This window comes from Choloepus didactylus, chromosome 5, assembly GCF_015220235.1.
Source record: "Choloepus didactylus isolate mChoDid1 chromosome 5, mChoDid1.pri, whole genome shotgun sequence".
NCBI classification, from domain to species: Eukaryota; Metazoa; Chordata; class Mammalia; order Pilosa; family Megalonychidae; genus Choloepus; species Choloepus didactylus.
Genome location: NC_051311.1, coordinates 41,546,276 through 41,564,746, shown reverse-complemented (window position 1 = coordinate 41,564,746; position 18,471 = coordinate 41,546,276). Strand labels below are relative to the sequence as shown.

General features: G+C 38.9%; 1 protein-coding gene and 1 pseudogene across 1 annotated transcript in view; both read left to right on the top strand.

Moving 5' to 3' along the window:
• CNTNAP2 (contactin associated protein 2) overlaps positions 1-18,471 on the top strand; it is a 2,391,149-nt gene that overhangs the window by 1,928,854 nt on the left and 443,824 nt on the right. The window contains exon 15 of the mRNA XM_037835931.1: positions 3,138-3,265. Within this exon, the coding sequence (XP_037691859.1) occupies positions 3,138-3,265 (128 nt within the window). The remainder of the gene's footprint in view (positions 1-3,137; positions 3,266-18,471) is intronic.
• On the top strand, positions 8,238-18,295 carry LOC119534735 (annotated as a pseudogene).

The following is an 18,471-nucleotide window of genomic DNA, read 5'->3' as shown; positions in this document are numbered from 1 at the left end:
TTTCTCACTCATTGTTAAATGGCCCTGCAATACCAAGTATCAGCAAGGATGCTGAGCAACCTGAATTCTCATTCACTGCTGGTAGAAATGAAAATTGGTACTAGCACTTGGGAAAACTGTTTGGCAGTATCTGGTAACATCTATGTACTTTATGACCCAGAATTTCTACTTTTGGGTAAATGCCCAACATAAATAAGTACTTATATATAACACATTCATAAGAATATTCACAGCAGCTTTATTCATAATAGCCAAATACTAGGAACAACCCAAATTACAACAACAGAGGATGTTCATTCTCATTGTTACATAGCATTCCCTTTTTTAAAAATATAGCACAATTTTATTATTCAAAGTATTGTTTGAATAAACAACAACTGGGAAGAATCTCATACATATAAGGTCAAATAAAAAGAGTCAGGCATAAAAGAGTACATACTGATTCCAAGTAAATAAAGGTCAAGAACAGACAAAACTAGCCTATCCTGATAGAGACCAGAATCATGGTTATCTTTGGGGAGGGGGTGGGGGGGGTATGGTGACTAGGAGGGGGGTCCAAAGGTCCTTCTGGAGTATTGGAGGCATTCTAAATCTTTATTTGGATTATGACTGCACAGAGATAAACATATATAAGAATTCATTGCACTCTACCCTTCTGATTTTCATAGTGATTACTCATTTCATTACAAACTGTCAATGGCATGCCTCATGTAAAGATCTTATTTTTATAAAATTAACCATACCGTTAAGATGCTGGAGGAGTAAAACAATGAAAGTACTGGAAAGTTGTGAAGCATGCATCCTTCCTTCAAGATAGATTTCTTTTGTACCAAAGGTGACAAATGATTGCCTGCCAAACAGTACAAATTCAATCAGAAAGTGAATTATCAATAAAATTCAAGTTATTTCTCATTGTTAACATAAATTGAAATTTAAATAGTTTCTTCTTTCTTCCCACACCTCAATGAATATTCTTGTGCCCCTTCATTTGCCCCTTCACTAACCTCCCTCCACACTCAACTGTGGAGACATAAGAGGCCACAGTTGCCCACCATGGTAACAGGTTATTTTCTCAATAACTTCCCAAAGGAAAATTGGATAATGGTGATTTAGAGCAGAAATGGACAAACTTTTTCTATTAAAGGCTAGATAATCAGTGTGATGGGCTTTGAGAGCCATATGGTTTCTGACACAATGACTTTCACACTGTAGTGTGAAAGCAGACATAGATATCATATAAATGAATAAGCATGGTTGTGCTGCAATAAAACTTTATTTATGGATACTGAATTTGAACAAATATTACCCTTTTTTATTTTTTCAATCATTTAAAAATATATTCTTAGCTTGTGGGCCATAAGAAAACAGGTAAGGGGCTGAATTTGGTTCTGAGGACTCAGTTTGCCAACTCCTGAATAAAAGTCATGTAATTCTAAATAAAGTCAACTTGTAGAGCTCCTCAGCCCTAAATTCCATAAGGAATATACAGTATCATATCTATTACATTGTCAAATTACAATATGTTATGAAAGGGTGCTTTCATTTATTATTTATTTAGTTAAGAAACAGTAAATATCAAGTTTAATATCAAAGGCTTTGTTCTCTCTTTGACATGATTCTAACTGACAGAAGTGCTAATAAGAGAAGGTGGGTTTGCAAAAGATTTCACTGAGATATTTGAGGTCTGATCATTGGTAGCTACAGTGTCAAAAAGACATGCATTTCTGCATGATCTTAGTTCTAATTTGGTGGACAAGTTAAAAAAGGAAAAAATCCTTTCATTTGGAAACTTGAGAACAATGAAATAACTAAGGCAGTGTAAAGGGTGTTTTTTCAGGCCCACTGGCTAAATTCTATGACTCCTACCTGGGTTTCTGTGAGCCCTGACACATGAGGGAGCAAATGTTCATTGACATTCTAAAAGGTCAGAAGAATAAGTAACTGTTCCTAACAGCACTGCATTTTAAAGCCAGCCTTCCAAGTTTGTTGCCCTGAAGTCTCTGTGCTATATAACAAAAAAAGCAGACAGCAAATCTCCTAACCCAACTATTGAACTACCACTTCTTGCATCATCTAAAATCAGTTTTCATTTCTGTGATTAGTTCTACATACATCTCAAAATTGTTTATATTCAGTCTGAATGGTAGAAAAAAATCATCTAAGAGTGTAAATTTGTAGAATGGCTTTACACTGATTTGTGCCTCCCACCCAACTCCAAACAGGGGTTTTTCCTTAGCCATAGCAGCCCTAAAAGAGGATGAGGGCCTTAGTTATTTCCCACAGAGATGAACTCTGTGCTGAGCAGGACCAAAAACATCCTGCTGCACGTAAACTCCCCTTGGCCTCATTCCCAAGAGACATCGCCTGTGTTTCTGTGCTCCACATGAGAAGCAGTACTTTGTGTCTAGCCTTGTCCCTTCCTTCATTTTGGTTGGTTTGGGGTAGGGTTAGGAGACCTGCAAACAGGTAAGTATAAAGAGAACAAAGGAAAGGAAAACCAAATTGGGTTTGAGCCTCATCCCCACTCCTTATTATAGATGGAAATAGACACTTATCCAGCACCTGCTAAGTGTTGGAAACTTCGCATAAACTATTTCAATTGTTAAAATAAACAAAAGGATCTGAAGGAACAAGAGGTGTCCCATATTTAGCTGACACAGCAGGGAAGAAAGCCTCTGAAGAAATTGCTTTAAAGTAATTAAAGAGACAAAGATTTTTTTCTAGAGCTTTGTTTTATATGCTGTTGGAGAAATTAAGTTGACTTCATTGAACTTTTAACATTGTTACAACAGCGAACCCTGCATGTGTGCTCCTTGTTAGGCATGAGTTGTTCAAACAGCGTCATCTGGTCTACCTTAACCCAAAACGTTATGCAGCATTTTGATTGTGAATCTCTGGAAATCAGGGTGTCAGCCCTGCTTTCCAGAAGACGAAAACGACACAGTTGCTTCTGAGCAATGCACTTTGAAACCACCCTAAGGAGGACAGAGGACAACTATTTACCTGCAATTTCACTTAGTCAACTTCTGAACAATCATTGAAACTTAGTCAATTATAAGAAAACTTAAGCAGTGATCAGAAAAGACATGTTTCTAACTCAGCCTCCTTACCCTTTTCTATCTTTCCCTGTGATTCAGGAGAAAGGACGCAGGCTTCTTATCCTACAAAGATCACCTGCCAGTGAGCCAGGTGGTGGTTGGAGATACTGACCGGCAAGGCTCAGAAGCCAAATTGAGTGTGGGTCCCCTGCACTGCCAAGGAGACAGTAAGTTTGCCAGGCAGCTGTGGCTGGCACTTTCTTATCGCATTTAAATAGCATCTCCAGGTTCCTCAGAAGATGGCAGAATACAGACTTTCTCCACCGTAGCTACTAAAGAAACATCATGTGACTCAAGCAGAGCCAAATGGAGAGCTTACATAGACTCCAATAACTGGGGAGGGAGACAGCCATAAAGTCTCCAGTAGAGGAGCCTAGATTTGAGTATAAAACTTGGATATCCATTTTCTTGTATATTCAAATGTAACAAGTTTGACTACCTAAGTTTATGGTGATATAAATAGCAATGCTAATAGCAGAAAAGCAGTGCTCAACAGCTGTGATGCCACTGAGTGCCTGTTAATGCCACTGAGTGCCTGTTAATGCCATTAGCGTGACTATTTATATCACCATAAACTTAGTTTATGGTGATATAAATAGTAGAATTATGGCTTCATGTATCATTGTAAATGTGGATTATGGCCATATAAAGTTTGACATTATTGCTATCAGATTTCATCATCAGAGCTTGATGGTCCCTTGTACGCCAAAGATTGTTTCTATAACTCTATCTTGCTTTCAGGATTAGACACCACGGAGAGGAATCTGGGGCTGCTAGCTTGGTCAGAGGGAGGTAAGGGAGTTAGAGTGATGTGTCCCCACCTAATTAAGGGCATCATTAGGATTTTATGTTGCTTGATACCCTTCAGGTGCTTTATGTGCAGTCGAAGAGAAATGGTGACAGGGTTGCTATGGGATTCCTCAATGACCATCCTGAGTGTCATTTTCTCTCTTCTTTTCTGCACACATGATTTGGGCAACTCTCCTGCAAATTCTATGTTTGTGTGATTGTGTGCTAGGCATCAGGAGACCTAGATTCTGTTCCCTGAATAACTGACTTGCCAAGAGATCTCAGGCAACCCTCTCCATTTTCTCAGCTGTCGTAATGAGAGTACCACCTGCGTCCCAGCTCCTCCTGGGGAGGCCATAAAGATTTTAGTGCTGGGATTTTGGATTCCACCTTGAAAAGCACTATGTGAGATGGGATATTATCACCACTTCTGTAAATCAAGGTAGAACTAGACCTATTCAATCATTAATTATTGCATCCACTCAAAGAAGTGTCTAAGGAATGTAATGATACATGCTTAACCATTTAGTAAATTTGAGGCTGTCAGCAATTAAGCAATGTGATGTTCCTGCAACAAAAGAGAGATAGTGTTAGCCCTGAGAAAAATGAAAATGCTACCTTTAAAATTAAGACTGATCTAAAGAGAGTTTTATCGTGTATTTATTGAACAATTATGTATCATTTGTCTAGTCTGGCTTAGTAGAACTCTGCATTAAGAAATCTAATTTTAACTGCTTAAGAAAAAGAAATTGTGACATAAAATAATAATAAATATAATATTTTAAACAAATACTTTGAAAGATGTACTATAGTGTCGCTCACACATTAGATGGTTCTCATGTGTCTCCAATGAAAATCTGTTTCATTCCATCATAATTACTAATATTAACAGAGTAAGGTGAAATATTTCTGACTTATAGAAAGGGTTCCCACTAAGTATTGATTAACCTGATATAAAAATTCAACTTCTGCAAACTTTTTATTATTATTCTTAAAGTTATGGTTCTGGCAACATTGAATAGTATATAGCTAAGCTAATATTAGGCTGTTTTCTCTTAATAAATCAGTCCATAGGAAGAATTTATTATTTGCCTAGCACATACTGGGTACTCTTGGAAGTAAGAAAGAGAAGCTTAAATCATATTATAACAAATGCACATGGAAGAGTATTGGAAAACATAAAATGTTTTATAATTAAATATTAGATTTTATGATAAAAATTATTGCAACTGATGCTCAAAGAAACAGTAAATGGTGTATTTCAGACAGGATTCATTGCAAAAAAAGGTAAACATAGGAAAAGTATGGTGGTCGATGTTCATTTTCATTTCATTTCCAAGGCTGTTAACTCTTAGAGGCATTTTTAGGACCCAAAATTGTTAGAGCAAACTACTACCTTATTTATTGACACTGCATGGTTTAAATATACTTACAGTAGTGAAGCTTCAGAGAGACTTTTTAAAATAATGTTTTACCTAATATTTGATGAAAGCAAAAGCACAGACATTTAATTGCAATTATTTGAACTGCTTTTGTTAGAGATAGAGGGATGAGAGAGAGAAACAGAGAGACATCTTCCTTTTTATCAGGCAACTGAGACCATGTAGTATACCTTATACTTGCCAGGTAGTAGTCAAGAGTTTTGAGACCCACATTCACTTTAAGAATGTCCTAAATGGCCACAATAATGATAATGTATTACACATCAACAGCATTTCCAGTTTTTTCACATATATTATCTCCTTGGGTACTTGCAACCCCCTGTGAGGTGAGTAAGGCAAATACTAGCCTTTCTGTTTCCCAAATGAACAAAACACTGCTTTTAAAATGACATTTACTCCTTTTTCCCCTCCACAACAAAATACTGAACACCCCCTCAGCCTCTGGGAAGCCCCAGGAAGAAAAATAGAGGAGAGAAAATAAGCAGCTTTTTTGCAAAAGGTCAGAATCATTTCCCTGACTTTCTTCTCTGCCCTGAGTCAACTGCTAATTAAATTAAACATGTTTTAAAAATATTTCATTTAGGTCTTATTCCACCACCACCCTAACCCATGGCCAGCATGGCCAGTTAACAAGATAGCATGAATATTAGGAGGATTAAATTTGTATATTTTTTGAAAGTGTACAGTGTATTCATTCTGTTGTTACAGGGATTAACTTACTTGGTGTCATTTACTGGAATCTGTTCAATGTTACAGTTTTAAAAAAAAAAAAAAAAAACACATAAAACAAATCCATAGTTGAAAAATGTCTCTTTTCTCTACTGGAAGAGTTGAGCCCTGCGACACTGTTTCCTGAATTAGGCTGCAGTTCTATTCCCTAGTCTCAGAGAATGAAACAATTTTCGTGGGCTCTGCCCAACCATTTCAGTGGTTTCGGTTGATTTCATCATGCCTGCTGAGTTTCATTTTTACTTTGATTCATCTGAATTCATAGACGCATATAATCAAAATGCTAAAGAAAATCAGTGAGTTCCACTGAGGTCTGCTGCATTTCCCATATAGCTCTGTGAAATGCTTATGCCCTTACAGGTTCCTTTTTTTTTTTTCCCCAAACACATTCAAATGGAAACCTCAAATCTAAATGAAACTGAAAGTGTGACTAGTGATGGATGGTTAGCTAAGATAAAAAGTGAGGTGAAATTACAAATCTCCCTCTTAAACAATGTGTGTTCACCTAGGAAGGAATAAAAAATAAAGCTCTTTAGAGGATAGAAACCAATGATAGCGTAGAAATTGTTTCAAATTTAAATATTAAACCACTCTTGGAAGTGTTTGCTAAACTCTCATAAAATTAGTTGGAAAATAAAATAAATAAGTTTTTGGAAGTAGAAATCTTACTCATATTACATATAGTGAATATAATTAATTTTAGAAATATTGTATTTGCTAGACAATTGCTTTACTCCCTAACATGCATATGAAGTAAGGATTTACCATATCACCCTAGGGATACGGGGACTTTAAGCAATTAATTAGGAGGAAGTTTTCTACAAACTCAAGTGTTTCAATCAACCTGGGCAGAAACAATTCAGGAAAATGTGTTACTCAAGGATTTCTTCCAAGTCCATACCAGAAACCCACTCTGGCAGCTAATTACTGGCAAGTTTAAGATGTAAATTCAATTTCTTATAGCTGCAGAGGTGTCGCAGAGAGGCAAAGAAGCAAAGTCAAGAACACTCAGAGGTCAGAGATAAAGCCTGGTATGAAAGAAATAAAGACGGAGATGGAATTTTATTCAAATGCTAGTGGACATTCGTTCTGTGGGAATGTAACTGTATATGCACAGTAATATAAAGGCCATGTTCTTTTTACTGCAAGAATTTTACAAACTAGCACCATAAGCTGCCATTCCCTTACCCAAAAAGACAAGGGAATGATTGTGTCTACACATTGTCTCTCCAGGGAGCAAACACTTCCAATGTGGATGCTTAGTTGGTTTCTCCATAGATGTGCACACGAGCATATAAAGGACACACAATATTCCTCGGAAGATCTGTTTGTGATTCACTCAATGCAGCTAATGAGGGCAGGAGAATGAGAGAGGGGCAAAGTCTCACCTGAGGCTGGGAGATAATTTTGATTGTGGAGGAGAAGTAGTCAGCTCTCCCCATTCTAGAGAATAGTCATTTGCTTATCTATCCCCATTTTACTTTCCAAGCTTCAGGCTTGGAAAGGACAAGAAAAGGGAAGGCCCCAGCATGCAGGTTTTATACCAAACACTATATACTCATTTTCTCACTTGATTCTCCCAACACCCCATATGATGTGGTATCATTGATTTGGTGTATTGATGAGGAAACAAAATCAGGATTATTGGGTGATTTGCCAATAAGTTTAACAGCTGGGACTGGAAAGGAATGTGTCATTCCAGAGTTCTCGCTTCTTCTACCCTACTTGATTGGAGTCGAGGCTAGGATTAGAGTGGGAAAGAAGAAAAATTGCCTTATGCTTTCAGGGTGTGGCTATGTTTGGCCTTTTGTTAAGAAGTATTAATTAGCCTCAGATAATCTCCCTCTGTCTTTCGTTTTGAAATCTTTTCTTTCAGGTCTCCCATGAACCTAGCGCTATATCCTTGTTCTCTGCCTCACAAAATCCCACCACTGGTACACCCCCTGCCCCCATGTCCTCCTCAGAATGCTGCATGCTCCCAAATTGTCACACACTCCCCTCTTCTATTCTGAACTTCTTCCTACCTTAACAGGAAAACCTCAGTTCCATCAGAGCAGGTAAATTTAGCTAGGTAAGGTAATATTTAAACAGTCTAACTGGATTAATGCATTCTAAAGTGTGAATGAGAAACTCCAACCCCAAAGAACAGCTAATTGGTAGAAGGCAGTCTTTGTAAAACATGGAAAATGAGGTAGGCCCCCCGCAACCTCTTATTTAGCACTGTTGAATTATCAGGATAGGTTATAAATGCTGAAATCTGAATAGTTTAAAACAATAAAGGTTTATATTTTGCTTACACCAAGCCCAGTGTAGGCTAAGAAGGGTTTCTCCATTTCATAGTCTGCATTCCGGAACGTGCACTCTCCAAGGCTGCCAATGTGTAAGAAGAGAGAACTAGAGGGTCACATGGAATGTTTTTAAGTGATTGGCCACAATTCATAGTCCAAACCTCAGTCCCATGTGCTCGATCTAACTGCAAGGGTGACTGGGAAATGTAGTCTTCCTGTGTGTCCTGGAAGACAAAACACTGGTGCACATACAGTATTGCTTCCACCAAACTGTGTCTTCTACTTACTGTACTCTCCTTATATTCAAGGCTAGCTCTGGAAGTGGGAGAAAAATAAAGAGCACACAAAAACTGCTCCCCAGTCCCATTCTTAGAGGAGGGAAGATACTCCCTGATTCTGCAACTCTCCTTTTGACAAGTAATAAAACGAATGTTCCCTTTCCCTTATCTCATTTATTAAAAGTGGGCAAGGACAGGGTCTTTCTTGGACACATTTGTATTCCTAGCAGTATCACGTCTTACACCAAGAAAGGACTCAACAAATGTTTATGGAATTAAAATAATAATAGTAATAATAATAATAATAATAATACATCAAAGAGAGGGAACTGATAAAGCCTGGTTTGGCCTGGGACCCAACTTCTACCCTTACATCACCTATCAACTCAAGTAGAAAAATCTCAACATCCTATAGCTTTGGGATTCCCTAACAGAGTTACTGATTCTGGGTGAGTTGACATTGTGTTATGCTATCCTAATTATAGTCTATTTTCCTGGGATCCTCCACCTCCTCCATAGGTCTATGTACTGGACTCGGATTTCTGGCTCTCTGCTTTCCTATACTGAAAAGTGTTCTCCTACCTAGCCCTGCCCAGAGAAGAGAATTTGGCTCTGGACCACTGCTGTATGCAGTACTAATTGTATTACCAGCCCAAAGGATGACTTTCCCCCTGGGCCATTAACTAAATCCTATTTACTTATGCTTGGTTTTCACCCTGTGTTGCTTTTACACCATCATTATCTGCTCAGAGGAAGCATCAACACCACAAATGCATCAGTAATTATTTCCTTAGAACATCCTCCATATTCTTTTCCTTTACCCATTTCTTCCCACAAAATATAGCTATATATATTTGACTCAAGTACTGCAAAAAGCAGAAAAAAAGAGGGCCACAACATCCTAACAGAGAAGAGTCTTAGAGTGCAGACCTCTCATTTCACAGATGGAAGAACTTAGGTCTAGAGAGGTTAAGTGACCAGGCCAAGGTCTCACAATTCATATGTAACCGAGCACATCAGGAGATAGTATGACATGAAACTTCATCTTTAGCAGTTCCCATCAATACCAAGACGATTATTAAAGCTTAAAGAGGAAGCTTTGACCTGGAACTCTGACCTTGGTCCCTGCTTATCAACAGCTGAGCAGTGTAATAATATGGTGCTGGAGCTCCCAATCTCACCCTGTGTGGGATCAACCATCTGGAAACCCTGTTAGAAAACCCACTACTGCAAGGATGAGGGCTCAGTGGCAGAAAGTTGATGACATCTATTTTTCCTTTTACTTTTAGTTGTAGTGGTTTGGGATTGATAGTAGAAGGCAGGGGAAAAGAGGAAAAAAGAAAAAAAAAAGCTAGACTGGTATGTGGAAACCATTAACCTCTTTTTTTTTTCTTATTGTCCCGGCCTCACTGCTATTGCTGTTGCCAGGGGCTGCTAACAACTGAAAAGCAGGACTACCTCTAAGAACAAGTAGAAATAGTGAAATTTTCAGGATCACAACCTAGGCTGATTCCCATTAAGGGATTGAGCCCTCTGGGTATATCTGAGGTCAATTCCAATTACAAAGGCAGCAACTTTTTCAATGTAGAAAGAAGACTTTGCTTTTGTCTTCCAGACTCCAGAGTGACTTTAAAGAATTAGAAGAAATGAGCAATTTCTCAGGAGGAATCAGCTCTTTAATGTTATTTGGCTATTCAACTTTACCTATAAACTCACTGTTGAAATGGAAAATAAAATTCATTACAGTTTTGGGGGGAAAGGTGGGCCTATTGCACAATAGATACGGTATTTTGGGACATCTGGCTGATTTCCTTACCTGTCCTTTCAAATACTGCTTGTATTTGGAGAAATCATCATGTCCCACAGAAAAGATAGTCAGTGTGAGCTAGATTGACCTTCAAGGTTGATTCTACACATCTGGCTGCTGGCTGGGTGAGTCCTGTATTCTCTTCGTCCTCTCCCTGTGAATCCCCATGTTGGGTTCCTCTACTGAACTCTCCAAGCATCTCTCTGAAACTATTTTCAGAAGAGTTTGAGGTTCGGTGTACCTATTCTAAAAATTTCTAGAGTGGCGCACACTTGGAATGGAGAAAAACATTGGGTGAAACAAATTCTAACTTACTCCAGGATCAGCAACTGGAATTCAGTTCAACCTAACAATCTTTACTGAGAAGAATGGGCATGGTCCCTATTCTGTAATAATTTGTTTTAGTCAACGTGAAAATTTTTAACAAAACAGAGGTGATGAGGATGGAAGCTGGATTCCTGTGGAGTCTGAGTGTAAAGCTCAGGGGCCTTGTCCAGTAGTGCTTTACAATCTTTAAGATGCTTAGAAATCACCTGGGGATCTTGCTAAAATGCAGATACCAATCCAGAAAGTCCGGGGCAACATTTGAGATTCTATAAGATGAGGCAGCTGCTGCTGATCCAAGGACCACACTTTGGGTAGAAAGGTTATGTGACAGCCTATCAAATAGCATGGACTTTGGAGTCTCACACCCCTGGGTCCAGATCCCTCCCTCCTTCACTGACCATGTACCTTTGGGCAAGTTCCCTCCCTTCTTGGAGCTTTCGCTTCCTATCCACACCCTCTCCTAGGCTTCAAATGAGAATCATCATGTCCACATCACTGGGGTTGTTCCATAAAGCCTAATCCCTGTACGCAGCCAGTGCTCTCTGCTAGTTATCATCGTCATTATCATTCATTGTGAAACAAGGCACTAGTGACAGATGTGATCCTCAGAAAAGCTCTTCACATCTCTCTGTCCTAAATTCTAGTTTCTCGCCTTGACTTTGTACCTATTCCTGGAGAAGACCTTCCTTGTCTCACAGCTGAGAGTGTGGCATCCAGCTATTTACCCTCCTTCCTAATTTGGCAGTAGTGCCCACAATACCTTTTAGACCTTGCTGCGTTTGCTGAGTTTCCAAGTGTGATGTTCTTCCAGGGAAACCATCCCTCATTTGCTCTTCTTCTTTGCTGGCTGCAACTGGATACCATCCTCTTTACTGCCTTCTTTTGAAACTGCTCACAGAGATTCTGGAGGACCATAATAGAACACACTAAGATCCCAATAATGAAACAGCACTTGCCATCCCAATGACCACCACATATAACAGACTGTCATCTAGCCCAGGGGAGAGCAAATTTTTTCTGTAAAGGATCAGATGGGAAGTATTTAGGCTTTGCAGGCCACAGGTTCTCTATCACATTCTACTCATTTCTGCCACTGTAGTGCAAAAGCAGCCATAGAGGATATGTAAATTAATGGATGTGGCTGGGTTCCAATAAAATGTTATTTACAAAAACAGGCAACAAGCTGGATTTGGCCCAAGGGCCACCATTTCCTGATCCCTGATCTAGATGTTACAAAATATTTGGAAATTTGAAAATATACAGGATTTGAAAACTGTATGGGATTACGGCAGGATTTCTGGCTGCTTTTGTCCAGACTTTATCTGTTTTTTCAAATTTAGTCTTAGTAACTCTGCAGTTCATCCACTGCTGTCCAATGAACAAGGATTCACTCTCTCCTTCAGCTATATTCCCATCTTTCTCATGCATACTATTATTTCAGCATAGAGGCATACAGTACTAACTAGTAGTTCACCTTTGATCTACAGCCTTGTGAATATCAAGAAACACAAACTGTATTTGCTGCCCTCAAGAATCTTACAGGAAAGTTGGTGACCAAGACATAAACCTTCAGGCTGAACTTCATGTTCACCATCAAAATCATTTTTCTACCTAGTAGCTAGAGTGACTTCCCAAAACTGTAAGTCAAATTATAGCCCTTTTTACTTCTAACCCACCCATGGCTTCCCATCACTCCTAAAATCCAAATCCCTTACCATATGCTATAGGACTCGGTATGATCTTCCCCTACCTACCAGTCATCCCCAGTTACGCCATTCCAATCCCCCAGTCTTCTCAGTCCCTCCATCATGCTAAGCTTGTCGCCACCTCAAGGACTTTTAGTCATGGTTTCCTCTGCCTGGAACCCTTTCCCCTTAAGCCTCACCTAGAATCACTCCTTCTCATGCAGGACTCAGCTTCAATGTCGATTATTCTGAGAGGCTTTCCTTGTCCACTCTGCTAACAGCCACACATCTCACCAGGCCCCTGTTGCACTTTTTCCATTGACTGACACTAGCTCTTCTATCTATTTGTTTCCTTTATTATCACCCTCAACCCCAACAGCAGATGGGAACCTCAAGGCAGAGGCCTCTATCCCAGTGCCAAGGACAGTGTCTGCCACATTGTAGGCACTCAAATGTTTGTTCGTTAAATGAACGTGATTTGTTAAATAACCACAAAAGATTTAAACAGCATTTCAAACTAACACTGGAAGCAGTGCCACAAGGCAGTTCATGATAAACTGCCAAAAAACTTGCACAGACAATAATTGCTATAGGGGTTCAAGAGATGAGCTATCACTGGATTTATACACAAAATTATTTATAACTGTAGCAAGGTTTTTGCACATTTATTCATCTTAACTGAATGAAAACTTTCATTCCTTTGTACCTTGAAAATCCCTTGAATCCGATGTTTATCTTCAAATTAAGAATTAAAAAAAAAAAACTCTCTTGCTAAGTTTTGATATTTTCTCTGGCAATTCTAAATTAAGATGCACATAGAGTATTAAATTTATAGAACCCATTGTTTAATCTAAATTAGATTAACCCCCACTGGCCCTTCTGAGATCCAAATAGAGTGTTCTACACTTTTGTTTACCTATGTCTCAAGGTTATTACTGACAAAATTACAATTAGTCAGTAGTTTAAATCTATTGTTAGGGTGCTAAGCTTTGAGCTATAAACTACCTCACTCTGGCATAATTAAAACTGTGTTCCAGTTCACCTACTTTACGATACCTACTTGGCTTTTCATAAAGCTTCTTTTCACAATCCTATTTACATGCAGGCCTTGGAAACTAGAGAAATTTATTGAAGAAGAACTTTAAAATTAAGCCTCTTCTCGTAGTTTGCTGGTAGTTCTGTAGTAGCAATCTTATTACAGTCATCAGAAAAAAAATGGGTTAAACTATTCTAAATGTTATGTAATATTTTGTATATACTATCCTTAAAATAAATTGTAATTCAGAATTCACCAGGTATGTGTACATAGGAAATAGTACATATGGATTTGTATCCACTTTCTAACATGGTAAACTGCCTCTTGGAATTAGCTGTGGAGTCCCAAATTAAAAAAAAGGAAAGGTAACTTCTGTGTACTGTCCTTATATTTCATCTTTGAGCCAATCCAAGCATCAATTGTTTTAAAGTAAATGAATGCCTTCAAGATGCCTATGAGGGATGGCGGGGGGAGCAGTATCAGTTGCTAGGCCAAGAATCTCTCTCAATCCCTAAGTGTGAATAGAAAAACCAGACTCAACAAGGACAGCATGATCTTCTGATAAAGGAGAGGTCTTGTGTCCACTGAGACTTTAGACGTGCATCCATTCAGAGTTTTTCTTGACTTACACAAGCTTTAGACAACTAAGTGTCTCAATAATCTTTTCTGTATTTCCTACATCTGATGTTTTAAGTATTTTTTAATTCAATTTAGTAGATTATCCTAATCAATTTTATTTTTTGGTATTTAGACCTATTCAGAATTTAATCCTCTTCTACTGCATAGGATGCAAATTAGGACTTGAACTTAAAATATGGCCTCTTGTTTAACAAAAATGTTTCACTGGTGTTCATCAGACTTGTGAAAAGACATAAATGTTTCGAATATTCTGCTCTGGCTTTCCCATTGAGAAACCTGAGATAATAGTGTAACTGGCCCAAGAAATCAGGACTGCTGTGGGATAACACCATTTTCACTGGGAACTTGGCTTACTCTTGCTGTGTCCTGCAGAACCAGTAGCAGGACTCACCCCAAAAGAAGAAATAGGGGAAGACCTAGCCAGGACTGCCCCAAATTGCCCTACAGTGGGGCCATTGAGATTCCAATCACCAAGGCTATTGGTCCAAAAGCATTTTAATAGGGAAACTTATTTACAGAGAGCTGCAGCCACCCCATGTTGGACATTGAGATGGCAAGAAGTTCACTCAAATACGTCTGTGCCTATAGCAACCACTCTTCAGATAATATATTGTTGAGAAACAAAGGTTGCTAAGTGCCAGAGGCTAGTGAGCATGTATTAAGAAAACATCTGGGTATGTACTCTTTTTTCAAAACAAGATGTGCTCGGGAGCAGGCTGTACTCAAGGTTATAGCAGCCAAAGCTCAGCAGGTTTCCAGGGTGTTACGGGAAGGGATGTCTGAGTAGAAGGAGGGCAGAGGTGATGTCAGTCCTTGGTCAGGTTGGAGATGCTGTGTATATCACACAACTCTCTTATGGTTTATTCAAAGATACTAAATTAACTCTGACTGCCTCAGTTTTCTCCAGACCAAAAACAAACATACAACAACAACAAAACATCACTTTTCATTAAATAACTGTTCTGGTTTGCTAAAGCTGCCAGAATGCAAAATAGCAGAGTTTTTTACAATGGGGATTTGTTAGTTCACAAATTTACAGTTCTACGGTCATGAAGAGGTAGATACCTTCTCTGAGGAAAAGTAGATAAATTCTCTGAGGAAAAGGCCAATGGTGTCCAGAACACCTCCATCAGCTGGGAAGGCATGCGGCTGGCGTATCCTGCTCCTTTGCTCTGGGTTGTGTTGCTTTCAGCTTCTGATTCCAGTGGCTTTCTTCCTAAGTGTCTGTGGGTTCTCAGTTAGCTTCTTCAGGCAAACTCTGTGATTCATCTCTTAGCTTAGCATGTCCAAATGTCTTTCTGTCTACATCTCCAAGCACCTGAGTCTGTGTCGGCTTTGAGCTCTCTTAAGGACTCCAGTAAACTAATTAAGATCTATCTTAAAGGGGCAGGGTCACATCTCCATAGAAACATAATCTAATCAAAAGGTCCCACCCACAATAAGTCTGCACCCACAAGATTGGATTAAAAATAACATTGCTTTTCTGGGGGTACAGAGGATTTAAACCAGCACAATAACCTAACACCTTGGAATGGAATTTGTAAAAGCAGAACATAACCCAGGAATTAGACCTGAGAACTGAGAAAATACTCTGATATATTTTATTTCTTTACTTATGTATCTTTGTATATTTTTTACTATCAGGGATATCTAATCTTCATCATAATCGTTCAAATTTACATGAGGGAAAATTCATCTGTTCTTGTTTAAGTATAACAAATAATTAGATGCACCAAAATTAAGTTTGGGTGTTTCTTTTGCAGAAATGAGCATTTGCCTGACTTATGCTTATGACCCCAAAAGGAAGTTTGCCTGTATTTTTAAAATCTATAGGAAATAAGACTTTAGTTTATAGTAGCATCTGTAATAAAGCACATTTAACAGCTACACTTTTGGGTTGAGGAAAGAGAACAAGCTATTGATCCCACCTTGGGCCATTGGTGGCCATTTCACAACTGAAGCTGGTCATTTCCTTGTGGACAGTGATAAGTCCAAGCTTTGTCTTATGACTCTACACATCAGAAAATTATGTTTGATACAATAGAGAACCCTACAGAACTATCTCAGTTTGGAACATTTGTTCTTAGGGTTTTTTTTTATAGTTGAGATAACTCCTAAAGTTCCAACTTTTCTGGTCTACCTAACTCCAATAGCCAAGGCTCCTTCCTACCTTTTGTACTCCCCCTTCACAAGGTAGAAGGGCAGTCTCTACTATTTCTGCTCTCATGCAGAATTTTCCTCCTTCTGGTACTGTTACATACACACAAGTGCACACACACGAAGATATTCTCACCCTCAGTATTTAGCACTTTGTATTTACTGCTGCTAAAGTCACTCAGGGCTGAAACTGCTTGAGATGAGTGTAGTTGGAGGAACTCTTGTTAGAGACAGGGGCAGGGAGCAGAATGAGACTAGGAATCAGCCATCTGAGGGAAGACCTCTTCTCTCCCATGGGCAGTGGCAGCAACAAGGGCTATGGAGATGGGGTGCTCTGTATTCAGCAATGAGAAAGTCCTGTGACACAGCTGGTTTGGATCCATTCCAAGTTTATATTCATAATTTATGATTTTGTTCCAAGGGGAGAAGTCACCTTTTTCATTTAGAAGTTGACATTGAATTGGTGATGAACTAATCCTTAATTCAGGACAGGTCTTTGTAGGAACAGAAACAGAGTTCAATAATAAATTTGTATCTGTGGGCTTTATACTGGTGTTCTCATAATCATTTCATATAATTTCACCACAAATGCCGTAAAGAAGTGAGGAGGAAACCCTCATTTGCAAGAGCAGCTCTCTGCTGGGGGAGACACCGAGCACTAAAGAACCAGAGCTTTGCATTCATCTGTTGGTATGTTGGTTATCGTTCTGGAGCAGCGCTACCCAGTAGTTGTCTGCAATGATGGAAATGTTCTATAGCTTGTGCTGTCCATATGATAGCCAGTAGATGTGGCTATTGAGCACTTGAAATGTGACTAGTGTGACCAAGGCACTAAATTTTTAATTTTATTTAATTTTAATTAATTTAAGTTTAATTGGCCACATGTGGCTAGTGGCTACCAAATTGGACTCACAGTCTTAGAGCAACAGTAAGGGATTCACTTTAGAGAATCTGCCCCAACCTAGAACTGAATCTTACTTATGGCTTCAAGTCTGCCTGCTCTGATCCTTTCTGAAATAAAAGAGGGTTAAAGATGAAGGAGGAAGTTGTCACCACAGAAGGGAGCCGAGCTGATCAGATAGAAGGGCGCAGCTAACCGACCGGCTGGATCTATTGTCACCCCGCGGACCGCCCTGCCGGCTGGTGATTTTTTTAATGAGGGCAAGCTGTGTTCCATAGCTGGGAACTTTTAGCAGAGCTCCCACTATTTGCAATGGATTTTGGATAAACAAGATCTGTTGAAGGAGCGCCAAAAGGACTTAAAGTTTCTCTCAGAAGAATATTGGCAATTACAAATATTTTTTACAAATGTTGTCCAAGCATTAGGTGAACATCTTAAATTAAGACAACAAATTATTGCCACTGCTGTGGTCTATTTCAAGAGATTCTATGCCAGCTATTCTTTGAAAAGTATAGATCCTTTACTAATGGCTCCTACATGTGTGTTTCTGGCATCCAAAATAGAAGAATTTGGAGTAGTCTCAAATACAAGATTGATTTCTGCTGCTACTTCTGTATTAAAAACTAGATTTTCATATGCCTTTCCAAAGGACTTTCCTTATAGGATGAACTATATATTAGGATGTGAATTCTATCTTTTAGAACTAATGGATTGTTGTTTGCTAGTGTACCATCCTTATATTCCTTTGCTCCAGTATGTGCAGGACATGGGCCAAGAAGACATGTTGCTTCCCCTTGCATGGAAGACAGTGATTGATACCTACAGAACAGATCTTTGCCTACTGGATCCTCCTTTTGTGATAGCTTTAGATTGCCTACATGTAGCCTGTGTTGTACAGCAGAAAGATGCCAGACAGTGGGTTGCTGAGCTTTCTGTGGCTATGGAAAAGATTTTGGAAATAATCAGGGTTATGTTTAAACTATATGAGCAGTAGAAGAATTTTGATGAGAGAAGAGAGATGGCAGCTATTCTTAGATGCCGAGACCAAAAGCAACTCCAAACAGTGAAGGAGAGCAGGGTCCAAATGGAAGTCAGAACTCTAGCTAGAGCCAATCTTAAAACATCCCAGAGAATTCTGTAGTGGACCATTTGGAAATAAACCATCTGGCAGATTTCAGTAAGGTCTTCAATGGAACACAAATGAAAATGAATAGTTTGTTTCTATCAAGCATATCAGGAAGTGACTTTATTTTTGCAAACTAATTATTTTCTTACTTAAATTAATTCTAATACAT